Source organism: Elephantulus edwardii, unplaced genomic scaffold (assembly GCF_000299155.1).
Source record: "Elephantulus edwardii isolate Elephantulus edwardi_28Jun2011 unplaced genomic scaffold, EleEdw1.0 scaffold00013, whole genome shotgun sequence".
Classification (NCBI taxonomy): Eukaryota; Metazoa; Chordata; class Mammalia; order Macroscelidea; family Macroscelididae; genus Elephantulus; species Elephantulus edwardii.
In genome coordinates, this window is record NW_006399763.1 from 7,733,585 (window position 1) to 7,748,836 (window position 15,252).

General features: G+C 38.3%; 1 protein-coding gene across 1 annotated transcript in view; it reads right to left on the reverse strand.

The window, feature by feature from the left end:
• Window positions 1-15,252, reverse strand: part of LOC102873031 (protein lin-28 homolog B-like) — a 168,408-nt gene that overhangs the window by 67,281 nt on the left and 85,875 nt on the right. Inside the window, exon 3 of the mRNA XM_006881185.1 lies at window positions 1,694-1,878. Within this exon, the coding sequence (XP_006881247.1) occupies window positions 1,694-1,878 (185 nt within the window). The remainder of the gene's footprint in view (window positions 1-1,693; window positions 1,879-15,252) is intronic.

The window sequence follows — 15,252 nt, forward strand, 5'->3', positions numbered from 1 at the left end:
AGTCGCAAACCGACAGCACATAACAACAACAACAATAGTAGAAAACCACTCTAATACTTAATTGTTCCATTTAACTTTCAAAGTTTTTCATGGGTTTACTATTGTACTAAATGAGCTTCTAAAAATAAGAATGAAAGTGAACTCATTTCCTTACTGAGTGGCTTTTTAAAATCAATGAAGCACTATGGTCTAGACATTAGACAATAAACGCTGTAGAGATAACTAGTTAGCCATTTGGCGGGAAAGAACATCTTTACCCTTATAGTTTTCTTATCAATAACAAATTACATTACAAAGAGAAGAGAAAGTTAATGTGGAAAGTCATGAGAATGACATTAGAAAATACAGATGAAACCAGTGTGTTTCTACTTGTACAGTATGGAAAACTAAAGCAATGAAAGTCACCATTCAGGAGAGAGTCACAAACATGTCTGTAAAAATTCAAAATTTTAGGACTATATTTGAAAATTTCTAAAAATAAAACTGAAATATATTTTCCACACTGAAAAATATTTCTATCCACTTGGGATCAAAGTTAACATTTTAAACGTATAAAGAAAACATACAAATCAAGAACAGAAGAATGAACATTTGGATAGATAAAAAAAGAACAAATAACAAAGAGACATTTTCTCCTATGCAATCTATAGGAGAAAAGATGAAAATTAACACAGTAAAATATATCTCATTGCATTTGTGATCAAAGGATGCAAAGAAAACCAATATATATGTTTCTTATATAATTGGATTGAAAAGATGACAGCATTCAACAAGTATTCTTATTTTTTGAATGGATTAAATTGGTTCTAAAAATTGCTGAAGAGTAATAGATGTTAAAAATTTTTAAGTACAAATCAGATCTGTTAATAAAATATTTCACTATTAACTATTTAACCTAAGGATGTAATCAAACAACTTTTCAAAAATGTACATATAAATGTTGCAATGTGGAATTGATACATTAAAAATATTGAAAAGGAGACTATTGTTGGTGATAAGTGCCAAAGGCTGTGACCTTTCAGAAGCAGAATTCCAGGCCTTCTGAGGCATATTTGAGTGGATGTGAACTGCCATTGTTTTGGATTGGTAGTTTAGCACTTAACCACTCAGGGATATCAAATGGAAACAACTAATACATTGCAAACAGTACCTTTTAAATAAAAATTCTGATAAATTTATGCAGTGTGAATGTTTTCAGGTGCTAATAACTGACATGAAAATGCTCAATGATATATGTATGATTTAGACAGGAGAGAAAATAATGCAAGTCAAAGCAACATATATAGGAATTAAAGTGGTTTTCATCCATTACTTCACAGTTTTTATACATTTTTAAAATTTTATATTAAACAATCATCTTTTAAAAATACCAGAAAAAAAGAATAAATAAATTTTAATTTTTAAAAATGGGTGAGATTTTGGCAATTTTTGTATATGAATCTGCTGGTAAATTCTTCAACTTCTCAGACCAGTTTGATGAGGGCGACAATAAGGAAACTTGAGTATTCAATGCTAAGTGCTTATTTAGTTCAAATTGAGGCCAGACTCTATTCTTGATATATTTCATTCAATTACATGCTAGTGTGGTGTTTTATCTTTTTGGCCAGATTGTATAAAAGCTCTCAAGGGAATGAAAGTTTTCAGAAATATTTTCCAAATACAACAAACTCAGAAATCAAAGTTAAATAGTTACCTATCTCCCTTTGGTTTTCTTTTTTGTAGTGTCTTTCCTTTGGGTCTTCTTTCGCTTCCTAAACAAGGGTTCCCACCAGGTCCTGTTACCCGTATTGATTCAAGGCCTTTGGAAGATTTTTTAAAAGTGAATTCCACTGGTTCTCCTTCTTTTAGGCTTCTAAATCCTTCCATGAATAATTTGCTCTGTAGAGAGGGTGTTTTTTCAAAAGGGGGGGGAGGAAGAGAGAAATCAGGATTACCACTGCTTTTAAATAATCTCTATAATTTTAAAATTAACACAGCAAGATATTCTTTATTATTCATTATACAGTATAAAGTCTTTTTTTAAAAAGACCTATGAAAGTCCTATCATTTAAGTCTCTTTTGCAATGCTGAAGAGAATACACTAGTACTATTTTTAAAGATTATTTCACAAAACTTTTAATTTTAATCTATGTATTCTTTGACCTAGCAATTACACATTAAAAAAAACAACCCTCCTACAGACTTAAAGCGTTCAAAGAAAGATATTTATAAAAATTCATGGCTATTCATCTAGTTTTTTAAAAAATATATAGCCACCCTATTGACCAGCAGTGGGCAAATGATTAAAGAAATTACAGCAGAGCAACTAAGACATTTTTTAGATCCACTCATATTAATGTGGGTAATATATTATTTTGTTGAGTATTTAAAAATACAGCTAAAGGATAATGTGCATACAAATTATTGATATTTCTACATAGATATTATCGATATGAAATTTTTAAAAAAATTTCTTTTATATTGGTTTACTTACAAAATTCATATATATTGTGTTTCACACTACTCTTCATTCACACTGTGCTTCATACAATCATTCCCATTCATAGTGACCCTATGTACAACAGCTCTGAAGCCTGCCCTATTCTGAGCCAGACTCGTTGACTCCAACACACCTATTCCCATTGTCCCAGTTACTGTATAATGTATCTCATCTGGGATCTTTCTCTCCTATACTGTCCCTACACCCTTCTAAGCATAATACCCTTCTTCAATGACCAGTCGCTCCGTGCCACATGCACAAAATAGGTGAAATGGAACTTCCTAGCCTCCAAGGAGAAACTTGGTTTCACCTTCTTCAAGACAGACCTATTTGCTTTCTTGGTGGTCCATGGTATGTTCAAGACTCTTCTCCAGAACCACAACCCAAAGGCATCAATTGTTCTTCTGTCATTCTTAAGTCATTGTCTGGCTCTCTGATACATAGCAAGTAACTGCAAAATCCATGGCCTGGGTCAGGTCTTGGATCAGGATCAGTCTCTATACTGACATCGTTGGTCCTCAGTACTCTGAAGAGGTTGCTGACAACAGATTTTCCCAGTGCAATTCACCTCTTGATTTCCTGTCTGCTGGTGCCAAGAGTGTTGATTGTGGAGCCGAGCAAGTTGTAATTGCTAACAACCTCAGTCTCTTCTCTATCATTATGCTGAAAATTGCTCTAGCAGTGAGAATCTTATGCTTTATAAAATGAATCACCACTGGATTTATAATCTCACCCATAGTGTATAAGATTCATTACTTGCTCCAAATTACTTGCTGCCCTGTTAAACTTTGCCACTGCTACTGGTGTGAGATGGTATCTCATTGTGGTTTTGATTTGCATCTCTCTTAGTGCCAGAGATTTTGAGCATTTCTTCATGTGTCTGTAGGCCATCCAAATGTCTTCCTCTGTGATAAGTCTTTCCATGGCTTTTGCCCATACATAAGAATTTTTTAAATGAGTCATGCCTATAGAGAGATGAGATCTGTAACAATAGCTGTTCAACTATAAACAGTTATTCTCTTCAGTTGTATTATCAGAAAGTGAAAATGTTTTCTGCCATACACATTATTGCATGGTTTGGGTTTTTTACCATTTGAAAGGGGATAGATTTTTCTCAATTTACATTTTAGGGGAACTTTTTTTTAATTGCAAATTTTAACCTGGGTTTCAAATATTAATTGATTCTTTCAATCCTATTTTCAAAATCTAAGTCAACATATCTATATAAAATACAGTAAAATTAATTAAATCTTTTGTTTTAATTATGTCTGAAAAACTCCCTTACATATATCTTATATAACTAATTTGGAATTTTAAGTTCTTCTTCAAAACTTCTTTATTTCAAATGTTTGAGGAAGGAAATAATATGGTGGAAGACTTGAGAAGCTCCATTTTCAAGTAAAAATAGTTTCGAATTGGATAATTAATCTCTTTTCCTTTTGTTTTCTAAATTCAAGGGATTTGAGTTTTCCAGTATTTCTTCTAAGGAACGGTGGTTCAATAAAGGCTCCATTAGGAACTGGAATCCTTATTCACTGTGGAAGTGTAAAATGGTGCAACCCCTATAGAAGACAATATAGTGCTTCCTCAAAAAGTTGCAAAGAGAAATACCATTCGACCCAGCAATTCTGCTACTGGGAATATACCCTAAAGAAACCAGAACTGCCACCCAAGCAAATATATGCACACCCGTGTTTATTGGAGCTTTGTTCACAACAGCAAAGAGTTTGAAACAACCAAGTGCCCATCAACAAATGAATGGCTAGAAAAAGTATGGTACATTCACACAATGGAATATTATGCAGCACTGAAAAACAAAGACCTTGTGAAATATTATACAAAATGGGTGACAATGGAGGACATTATGCTAAGTGAAAAATCTCAGTTACAAAATGACAAATACAATATAATGCCACTGGTTTAAAATGGGACTGGTGGGGGAGTTGAAGGGACAATAAGAAAAGAGGGGATAAATAGTGTATATGGTATTGAAAGAGATGAGGGAGAGAAATGTATGAAAGGAATATATGATTAGGTATTATTGGTATGACAAGAGTCCAGAGTAAGAGCTGTATAGTAAAGTCATCTGGGGAGGGGTGGGGAGCTGTATAACAATGAAAGAACATTTCTTTTCCCCAAAGAAAAAAGTGAACTTGGGGGAGGGGAGGCAGAGAGGAAACGGTGCAACAAAGAATGAATGAATAGAAATCCAAAGTCTCTATAAACTTACAATAAACTCTCAACTAAAAAATAAATAAATAAAGGCTCTATTAAAAAACAAAGAGTTTTGTGATCAAATAACAATTGTTTCTCTTCATGCAAGTCACTTATTTTACTAGCAAATTAAAAATCTCTTAAATGCTCTATGGACAACCTAGCCCCTCCCCCCATACATTCACACAAACAAAAAGCCCCAATAAAATCTTGTTTAACTGTACTTAACCCGGCAATTTCCTAACCTAATTGATCCCAGAGCCCCTCTACAGATGACTATCATACTTGGAGAAATACTGGACCAGAAAATCATCTCTATTCTAAACCCATGACTCTAAAGCCAGCTGAATAATTGTTGTTATGTGCCATTGAGTCACTTGTGGCTCACAGCAACCCTATGTTCAACAACCCTGAAACCTGCTCAACCCTATGTTAACTTTACTCTCTGTGACACACCTACACTCATTACCCAGTCACTGTATCAATCCATCTCATCGATAATCTCCTTCTCTTTCTCCGAACCTCCACCCTTCCAAGTGTGATGTCCCTCTCCAAGGACTGGTGGTCTCTTTTGCAACATGCCCAAAAGTATGTCAGATGAAGCTTCAGAATCCTTGCCTCCAACGAGCGGCCTAGCTTCACCCTGTCTAGGATGAACCTGTTAATTTTCCTGGCAGTCCATGGTATATTTAACACTCTTCTCCAACACCACAGCTCAAAGGCATCAATTCTCTTTCTATCATCCCTAGTCAATGTCCAACTCTCTGATGCACAGCAAGCAACTGCAAAAACTATGTCCTGGATTGCACCTTAGTCTCCAGACTGATGTCGCTGCTCTTCAGTAATTACATAACCAAATCATTACATGGAACAAATCAACACAAAAAAGGAGATTATTCATTGTATTTATTACCCACCAGTAAGACAATATATGAACACTTTTCTTAACTTTAACTTGCTTCCAGTACAGGCCATCTGATGTAGAAAATCCTCCTCGTGAAAGTTTACAAAATGGAAAGACATTTTTTTATTGCTTGATACTATGCAGGAGAAAAAGAAACATAACCGTGTGTACACTTTAAAATATCAAATTGTTTTAAAAGCTATTTTAAAATTTAAATCACCTTTTCATTTTATTATCTTCTCTATCTCAAATGCTTTCTCTTCATTAATTATAAACAACACTTTTGCTTTCACTTCCTTTCTGGAGAGTGTACTCTTTTAAATTCAGATGAAGGAGAGCACAGGTCAACCAGAGAGGCTGGAGCTCTGGTGGCCTACTGGCAAGAAGGTGTGCTGCAATCCCAAAGGCATGCAGTTCAAGGCCACCAGCTGCTCTGTGAGAGAAGGTTTGGTAATCTACTCTTATATGATAAAGTGCCTCTGAAAACCTGCTGGAACTTGCTAGAGGGTCATCTATGGTCAATTCTGACTTGATGGTACAAAACAGCAAAAACTATCTCATAAGCTTTCTCTTGATTAATTATAAGTAACTCTTTTGCTTTCACTTCCTTTCTGGAGAGTGCACTCTTAAATTCAGAAGAAGTAGAGCACAGGTCAATCACTGAAATAACTACAAGAAAAGCGGATGTTTTAATTACATTACAGTATGTTCATGCTTCATATTGCTCCTGCAATAGACATTCTATCACTATTTCTCTCCTAGCAGTTCTTATTGTACAGGTGTGCTTTCACCAATATAATTCCACTTTCTGTAATGTGATTTTTCAAAGATTTATCCTTCATTAATTTCTAACAGAATACTTCATAAAAGTTTAAATGAACAAGATTTATATAAATGTTCAAAAGGGGAAGAGGAAAGGGACAAGGGGGGGTGGAACCAGGGGAAGGGGGAAAAATCACTAGGCTAGCAGAAGCTAGTAAGTGGATGGAGGCGAAGAAATGGGAAACATTCAATGAAGTCAAGGTAGCAATAGGCACAAATCAATAATAATAATTATTTATATGAAATACAGGCTATATATGAATGATTGTATAAAACAGTGGGCATGAACAAAACACAATGAAAGTGAAAGATTGTATAAAACACAATATATATAAATGTTATATGAAAATCAATAAAATATGATTAAAAATAGAAAGTAAATGGAATCCATATAATATGTAATAAATCAATAAAAGTGTAATTCATAAATTGGCCTCCTATAAGTCATCCCTCCCAAATTGGTAAATATGGCAAATTTTAACATCTGCACAGACCTGTGACACCTTCTACTCCCTCCAGCTACCTGAATGGGAATCCAAGAGGAAATACAGCCTTTTCTGTGGACAGGGGTATTCCTGCCTACTAGGGACTTAGGAACTGAGAGCATCCTTATAACCAGACTCTTTTATGACTGTTCTAACCACCCCTGTGCAGATCTGCCCACACAGGAACATAAATGAAAATTCATATCTCCTATTCAGCCACCTAAGACCTGCATACCCTTGCCTTAATCACCCAGAAACTAACCATACACACATCCACAACGCCCAATAATCCTTAAGGGCATTCTCTGACTCCAAGTGCAGGCCACCAGCTGACAGACTTCACGAGCAGCACCAACTACATCCTCAGCCACTCCAACATTAGAAAACAAGGACTCGTGCTCACAAACCCTGTTACTCCCCCCTTTTCTCAGACAGATGTGAGAGCTCCAGTGCCCCCACACTAGCAACCAGAGTAGCACACAAGCTCATCTACATGACTGTCTGACCAAAACAAAACATCAAGGTGGATAAGGGATATAATAAATTAAAAGTACAAAATCAACTTAATGCCTTAGAAACCACATATAATATAAACCACACAAATAAGCAGGGTAAGATAGCTTCAGCAAGTGAACAAAAGAAAGAATTTGAAAACCTTCTGGAGGAAAAAATGGTAATGGAACTATCAGATAAGAAAATAAAGACTAATACATACGGTTATCCAAGAGATCAAAGAAAAAAGACAGGGCAAAATACAGACATACTCAAGGAAAAGAGCAAATAAAGCAATACAAAAATTCAGGAAAACAAGACAAGAACAAAAACCAAAGAAACAAACAACAGATAGGGAGCTCTGGTGGCCTGGTGGCAAGAAGCTGCACTGCAACACCAAAGACATGAAGTTCGAATCTACCAGGAGCTCTGGGGAAGAAGAATGGGCAATCTCCTCCCATGCAATGAACTGCCTCTGAAAACCTGCTAGAGAGTCAGCTATGGGTCAGTTCTGACTCGCTGGTATACAACAACAAGAACAACAAACAATTAGAAGCCATACTAAGACAGCAACTAGACATCTAGTGTACTAAAAAGAACATTTCTGGACTAAACAATTCAGTAGAAAGGCATGGGGCAGAAGTGAATTAATGGAAGGCAAAATTAGGGAAACTCCTTGACATGAATTGTTTCAGGAAAAAGAACAAAGGAATATAGATAATAGAGCACACAAAGGGCAAAGTTATGGTAGTATCTTAGACATTAATAAACATCTGGCAGGGTAAAGTACCCAGCCTACACAAAGGCCCATAGATATGGCAGAGATCTATGTCAACCGGCAGAACATAGTTCATAAAGACAGCATTCTACATTCTTTGGTGAGTCATGTCTAGGGTCTTGAAAGCTTATGAGTGGCATCTAAGATACTTCCACACACAGAAATTGATTCCTATGAGGCCCATTGTCTCTGAACCATCTGTTAATTCTAACATCAACTGTTGCTTCAAGGGCTCTCCCTGCTCTGCTAATGGATCTGTTATTCTATTACAATGGCCACCCAGAACTCACATACTCATATTAATGGGGTTTATTAGAGAAGATAATAGGTTACAATACAGGTTGGAAACAAGATGTAATTCTTTAGCCAGGACAACTTGTCAAGCACCCTGACAAGTCCCCCAGTCCACTAGTAAGCCTGGACAAAGGCCCTTGGCTCTAGCTTCATGGGACAGCAGTCCAAGGTCAGTTCTCACTCACACTGGTCCCTGGTTCTCTGCTGTTGCTGTTCTCATTTATGTACTGGTCAGACTAGAACAGGACACTCTGGCTCTAAATGAGTATTTCACTCTCTTTCTTCTTCCTTGCTGATAGTGAGAGTCCCACCTTCTAATGCTAAACCTGTTAGGATGGCAAAACTGACCAATCCCATCACAACGAACTGTGACTAACCTTGAGAAGAATAGAAATCCCAGAACAAAACAACAACAACAACAACAAAAAGACAAAACAAAAACTGACCAATCCCATCATGGACAGACTACACATATTCTACTTGTATGTTCCCTCTCAGCCACATGGCGAAAGCCAAAGCCAATGAAAATCATTTTAAATAGTGAACACACTACAGCATACCATCACAGTAAGAAAAACTGATAATTTCCATTTGTAGGAATGGAGGAGACTGCCCACGCCTCCCACAGAGCAGATGGTGAATTTGAACCTTGTTTGAGTCTTTGGGTAGGAGTTCAACCAGAACTCCTTTTTAATCTCTAAATCAAGATAGTAAATGTGACTCATTCACCTACTCAGAGAAGGTGGGAGGTGAGAATAAACAGGCACACACTAACTCTTCTCCATGTATTCATTTACAGTATCTTGGGATTTATCAATTTATCTGATATTTCTGACATCAGAGCTTTTCTAATTCAACCTTGCTAGGGAGAAATCCTCTAATTTCCTGTTCAGGTGGGATATTAATAGTATTCTTCTGTTATTGTAGCAAATCAATACACATTTAATGGCTTTAAAATACTACTTGTTTATCCTACAGAGTGGAAGCTCAAACTATGAAATACTCTCTCACTGTACTAAAATTAAAATTTCATTCTGTTCTCATTCAAATTTATTGCAATTGAATCAGAGTCCACTCAAAACTTCCAGTGGTTTTCAGAGGCAATACAGCGTACAGGGTGTGACTGTCCATTTTTCTCACTAGGTGCTGCAGTTGGACTGAACTAGCCACGTCTAGGATAGTCGCACAGTATCCTTCTCTAACACCACAACTCAAAGGGATCAATTCTGTCATCCTTTCTCACTGATCAGCTATCAGATGCATAGAAATTGACTGAAATCATCATGGCCTGAATAAAGTGCACCTTAGTCTTCAAAATGGCATCACTGCTCTTCAGTAACTTGGACAGATTCCTGAGAGTGGACATTCACAATGCAATATGTCTCCTGACTGCTGGCACCAAGGATGGTGATTGTGGATCCAAATACCAGGAAATCATTGACAACTTCAATAATTTCTCCAGTCTATCATGATGTTATCTACTGGCTGCAGATTTTTCTCGATATTGAGATGCAATTAATATGTAATTCTGTAGCCTTTGATACTCTTAAGTGTTTCAAGTACTCCTCACTTCTCAGTCAACAAGGTTAGATCATCACCATAGTGCAGGTTGTTGATGAGTCTTATTCTAATCTTGATGCCAAATTCTTCTTCATAGAGTCTAGTTTCTCAAATTATTTGCTCAGCATACAGAGAGAATAGATATGGAGAAACAATACACACCAGACAAGCATATTTCCTAATTTTAAGCCATGCAGTGTTCCCTTGCTCTGGTCATACAATAGGTTCTTGGTCTAGGTATAGGTTAAACATAAACACAATTAAGTGTTCTGGAATTTCCCATACTTCTCAAATTTAGCCATACATAATTTATTATGATCCACACAATCAAATTTCTTTTGCATAGTCAATAAAACATAAATAGATATTCTTCTCATATTCTCTGCTTTCAAAGGATTTATTGGACTTCAGCAGTGATATCCCTGGTGTCACAGCCCCTTCTAAACCCAGCTTGCACTTCTGGCAGGTCTCTCTCAATGTACTGTTCTAGCTGGTTTTGGATGATCTTCAGCAATATTTTGCTTGCATGTGATATTAATAATACTGTTTAATAATTTCCACATTCTCTTGGATCACCATTCTTGAGAATGAGAACAAATATGGATTTCTTCCAGTTAGTCAACCAGGCAACTATCCTTTAAATTTCCTCCCATAGGACTCATGAGTACATCAAGTGCTGTATCTGTTAGCTGAAACATTCCGTTGGTATCCATCGATTGCTGGGACTTCATTTTTTGCCAGTGCCTTCAGTGCAGCTTTAACTTCTTTCCTCATTATTATTGGTTCTTGTTCATACATTTCCTTAAATTTTTCAATGTCAATTAGTTTTTTGAGTTTTTTATTGGTTTTCAGTTTTTTTCTTTTCTTTTAAAAACAGTATTTAATTTTTTTGTTGCATTTTCTTCCCCATTCTCAAACCCTTCCCACAATGCACCCCCATTCCAGACTGTTGCCCTACATATAATGCCTAATCATGTATTCCTTTCAGACAGTTTTCCCCTCTTCTGACCTAACGCAGTGTTCATTATCTATCCACTTTTTTCCCCATTTTTTTTCGCCAACCCCTCCATATTTGTCCTATTTTATAAAAGGGGTTTTATGCAGTCTTTGTCCTTTTGTGACTAAGATACTTTACTCAGCATAATGCCCTGCAGGGTCACTCATGCTGTACAATTTTTTACAAGTTTGTTGTTTTTCAATGCTGCATAATATTCCATTGTGTGAATTTACCATAGGGGTTTTTTTTTATCCATTCATGTGTTGATGGGCACTTGGGTTGCTTCCATCTCTTTGCCATTATGAATAACACAGCAATAAACATGGTAGTGAATAGTTTAAAACTCAGCTGGGACCTGCCTTAGAGTCTCTTGTTTGGATATTCTTGTCTAAAGCAGTTAGAGTCCAGAACGTAAGTTGTCTTGATTTAATTAGCAATCAGGTGTAATAATATAATGGTATACATAAAAAAAAAACCTTAAAAGACTCAACAACAACAACAACAAATTGTTTGAAATAGTCTCCAAATTTAGCAGAGTGGCAGGATATAAAGACAACAAAAATCAGTTGGATTTCTCTATAGCAACAAAGAAATAACTAAAAAGTAAGGTGAAGCTGAAATGCTCCTTGGAGAGGGACATCATGTTTGGCAGAGTGGAGGGGCAGCACAGGAGAGGAAGACCTTCAATGAGATGGATTGATTCTGTGACTGGAGTGGTGGGAATGAGTGTGTTTGAGATGGCTAGGTTGGCACAGGATAGAACAGCGTTTAGAGCTCTTGTACATAGGGTTGCTGTAAGTCGCAAGCCACTTGATGGCACATAACAACAACAACAATATATTTAAAGTATCAAACCACAAGATTAAATAGTTCAGAATAAACCTAACTAGCTCTGGTGACCTGATAGTAAAGAGCTGTGCTGCCAACTTGAAATCATCTGGTTCAAATCTATCAGCTACTCTGTTAAAGAAAGATGGGCAATCTCCACCCATGAGATTATATTGCCTCTCAAAGGTCAGCTATGAGTCAGTTCTGACTTGATGCTACATAATAAACAATTACAAAAGTCTCATATAGAAAAACTACCAAACACTACTATAAGAAACAATAAATTGTTGGGTTTTTTTATACTGTCAAGTCAGAACCAACTCACAGATACCATCCAGTGGGTTTGCAGAGGCAGTAAATCTCATGGAAAGAGATTGCCCATCTTTCTCCAATAGAGTAGCTGGTGGATTTGAACTGTGTTCCTTTGGGTTAGCAGTATAACTCTTCACCAAAAGGCCAAAAGAGTTTTTACTCACAAACAGTAAATATTTTTCCATTGAAGGAGGTCTCTCAATAAACAACAAGATAATTACTTCAATGGAAAAATACTCACTGTTCATGGATAGGAAAACTGAACAGTGGGAACATGAAATTCTACCAATGGCAACCTACAGGTTCTATGCAACTCTAAACCAGATAATCAGTATTATTCTTCAAGGAGATAGAAAAATAAATTTCCAATTTTATTTGGAAATGAAAGATATCCTTAATAAGCAAAACAATTCTGAAAAATTAAAAGAAACTAGGTAGCATCATATTACTCGATCTAAAAAACTACCACACAGCTGTAATAATCAAAACAGCACGGTATTGGCAGAATGGTAGACACCTAGGAAAATGGAATAGAATCAAGAACCCAGAAACTAGCCCATCTACTTATGATCAACTGATATTTGACAAGAAACAAAATTTATAAAATAGGGAAACAACAGCTTCTTGAAAAGTGGTCCAGGCTAAATTGAACACCTACTTGCACAAAGTTGAAATGACCCACATCTCACAATGTACACAAAAATGAACTCAAAGTGGATCAGAGTCCTAGGGGGAAAACCAAAACCCGTAAAGATCATCAAAGGAAAACTAGAAAAAAAAAACAAAACCCAACACATTTAGAAGCCCTAGTTTATGGCATGAATACGTTTGCAAACATAGTAAAAAACAACCAACCAAAAGAGGATAAAATTGAAAAATGGGATCTCATAAAAAATAAAGTCCTTAAGATCCCAGATGGTGGCGGAGGCAGAGACAACGTGGTGAGCTGCGGGAGCAGCAGACCACTTGGAGCAGGGTCACTATGGCCTTCTACAGACCTCTGTTTATTGATAATTGAACAGTTAAACAGTTGATGACTGGTCTTCAGTGAAGATCGAGGCTCAACAACAGGAATTCAAGGATTCTCAATGAGGAATAGGTGAGTCTCGCAGCTCCCAACCCCCTCCCACAGAGCCCTCACCGCGCCGCACAGCCGCTGCAGCTCCATGAAGCTCCCACAGCCGGAACCTATGGAATCCCTCGCCCAGGATGGATGGTGGGCACCGGGGCCTCCCCAGGACTGGTGCAGCAGAGCCGCCACACTGCTGCAAAGTGGACTTGTTCTGGGGAGAATTCTTGGAGCCAAGATGGCGGTGGCGGGGGAAGCAGGAGATGACGGGCGCCCACTGGCCACCCGTGTAGGAGATGACGAGCGCCCGCCGACCACCTGCACCCAAGATGGGGCGCACCCCGTCGCCTGCAGGTTTGGATTTCCTTGGACAGGCCAGAGAAGATGATCACCCATACAGTGGATTGTTGAAGGTCACTGTGAGTTGTCTACTTGATGACACTTAACAGTGGCAGCATGTCCAAGAGGACCGACATCCTAAATGCACCACATATTTTGATCTGTTGAAAGCTTCTGCCAAAAGCTGCTTAGACCTGGAGGGAGTCTGTTCACAACTCTCAGGTTCCCTTTGCCATTTATAAAGGGGGAGGGCAGTGGCACCTACTACAAATTATAGTATGACCACTTATGGGGGGATAAAAGTGGTGGTGCTGGAATTGGAAATGCTGTCCTTGGCCACATGGTCCTTGGTCAGGCGAAGGGACCACACTGGGGTGGGGGCAATTGGAGGGGGAGTGTACCAGCCAGCCCCTGGTGGGTGTTGCCCTGCTCGCGGCAGGCTGTCTTCGGCCCCCAGCCTGGAGCGAGCAGTTACGGCCCTCTGCCTGGGGTGGGCTGTCTTCGGCTCCCGGCCCAGGGTGAGCCGTCACAGCCCTCTGCCCAGGGTGGGCTGTCTTCAGCCCTTGGCTCAGGGTGAGCTGTCAGGCCCCAGGCAGGCTGTCTTTGGCCCTCAGCTCGGGGCGAGCCGTCACAGCCCTCAGGGTGAGCTCCTCAGTACCCAGACTGTGCCATTTGACCCTTGGATGGGGAAAACAAAACAAAACAAAACAAAAATGCCTAGGGTATACAGAGAATTTTATCTAGGCTACTTTCCACTACCCTCTCTCCCAGTAAACCTGAAAGCAACACCCCCAAAGCCCTTCTATTTCTAACTCACAGGTTTGTTCTCTCTAGGTTTGCTCCCTTTCCTATAGGTAACCTTAACACTGAGTTTTACTCCAGACCTGACCCTGAACCCAGTGCCAGTGACAAACAGGAAATACAACTGCCAGCTAAGGAAGCAAAGGAGGATGGAGCCTCTGGGTTCAACCAGCCATCCCCACTGGACCCACCTGGGAAAACACTTTGCAGTCCAGAGGGGAGCAGATGACAGGAAAATATCTTCTAACAGAACAAGAAGGCAAGCAGCTTTAACCCAAGACCACCAGTAAGGTGATAAAGTGTCCTCCCTTTCCCCCTTCACATCAATGCCCCTGTTCAGCATGAAGAAGCCAGAGAGTCGGCATCCAGTTCCCAAATCAATAAGACAATTGGTTTAATTGCCATTGGAAAATGCTTACCACTCCTCTGTAGCATCTGGTCCCCACTGGATCCTTTTCATTTCCTTCACCTGCTCCCCCCACTAACCAAATTGTGCAGCTCTGCAACTGCATTTCTGCCCATCCTCACCCTTCTGCCCCCAACCCTCACCTCCTTGTACCCCCATTATGTTTTTCATAATAAAATAAAAAAGTCCTTAATTAAAAAATGTTTCCAATTAAGTGAAAAGAGAGTTCACAGAATGAAAAAAATTATTTGACAATGACATTTCTGACAAGGGACTCATAACTAAAACAGAATACTACAGTGCTTCCACAAGAAAAAGATGAATAACTCAATTACAAAGTGAGTAGAAGACATGAAAAGACTCTTCGCCAACAAAGATATTCAGATGGCCAACAGACACATGAGAAAATGCTTAAAATCGCTGGCAGAGAGATGCAAATCAAAATACCAATTAGATACCATTTCAACTCAGT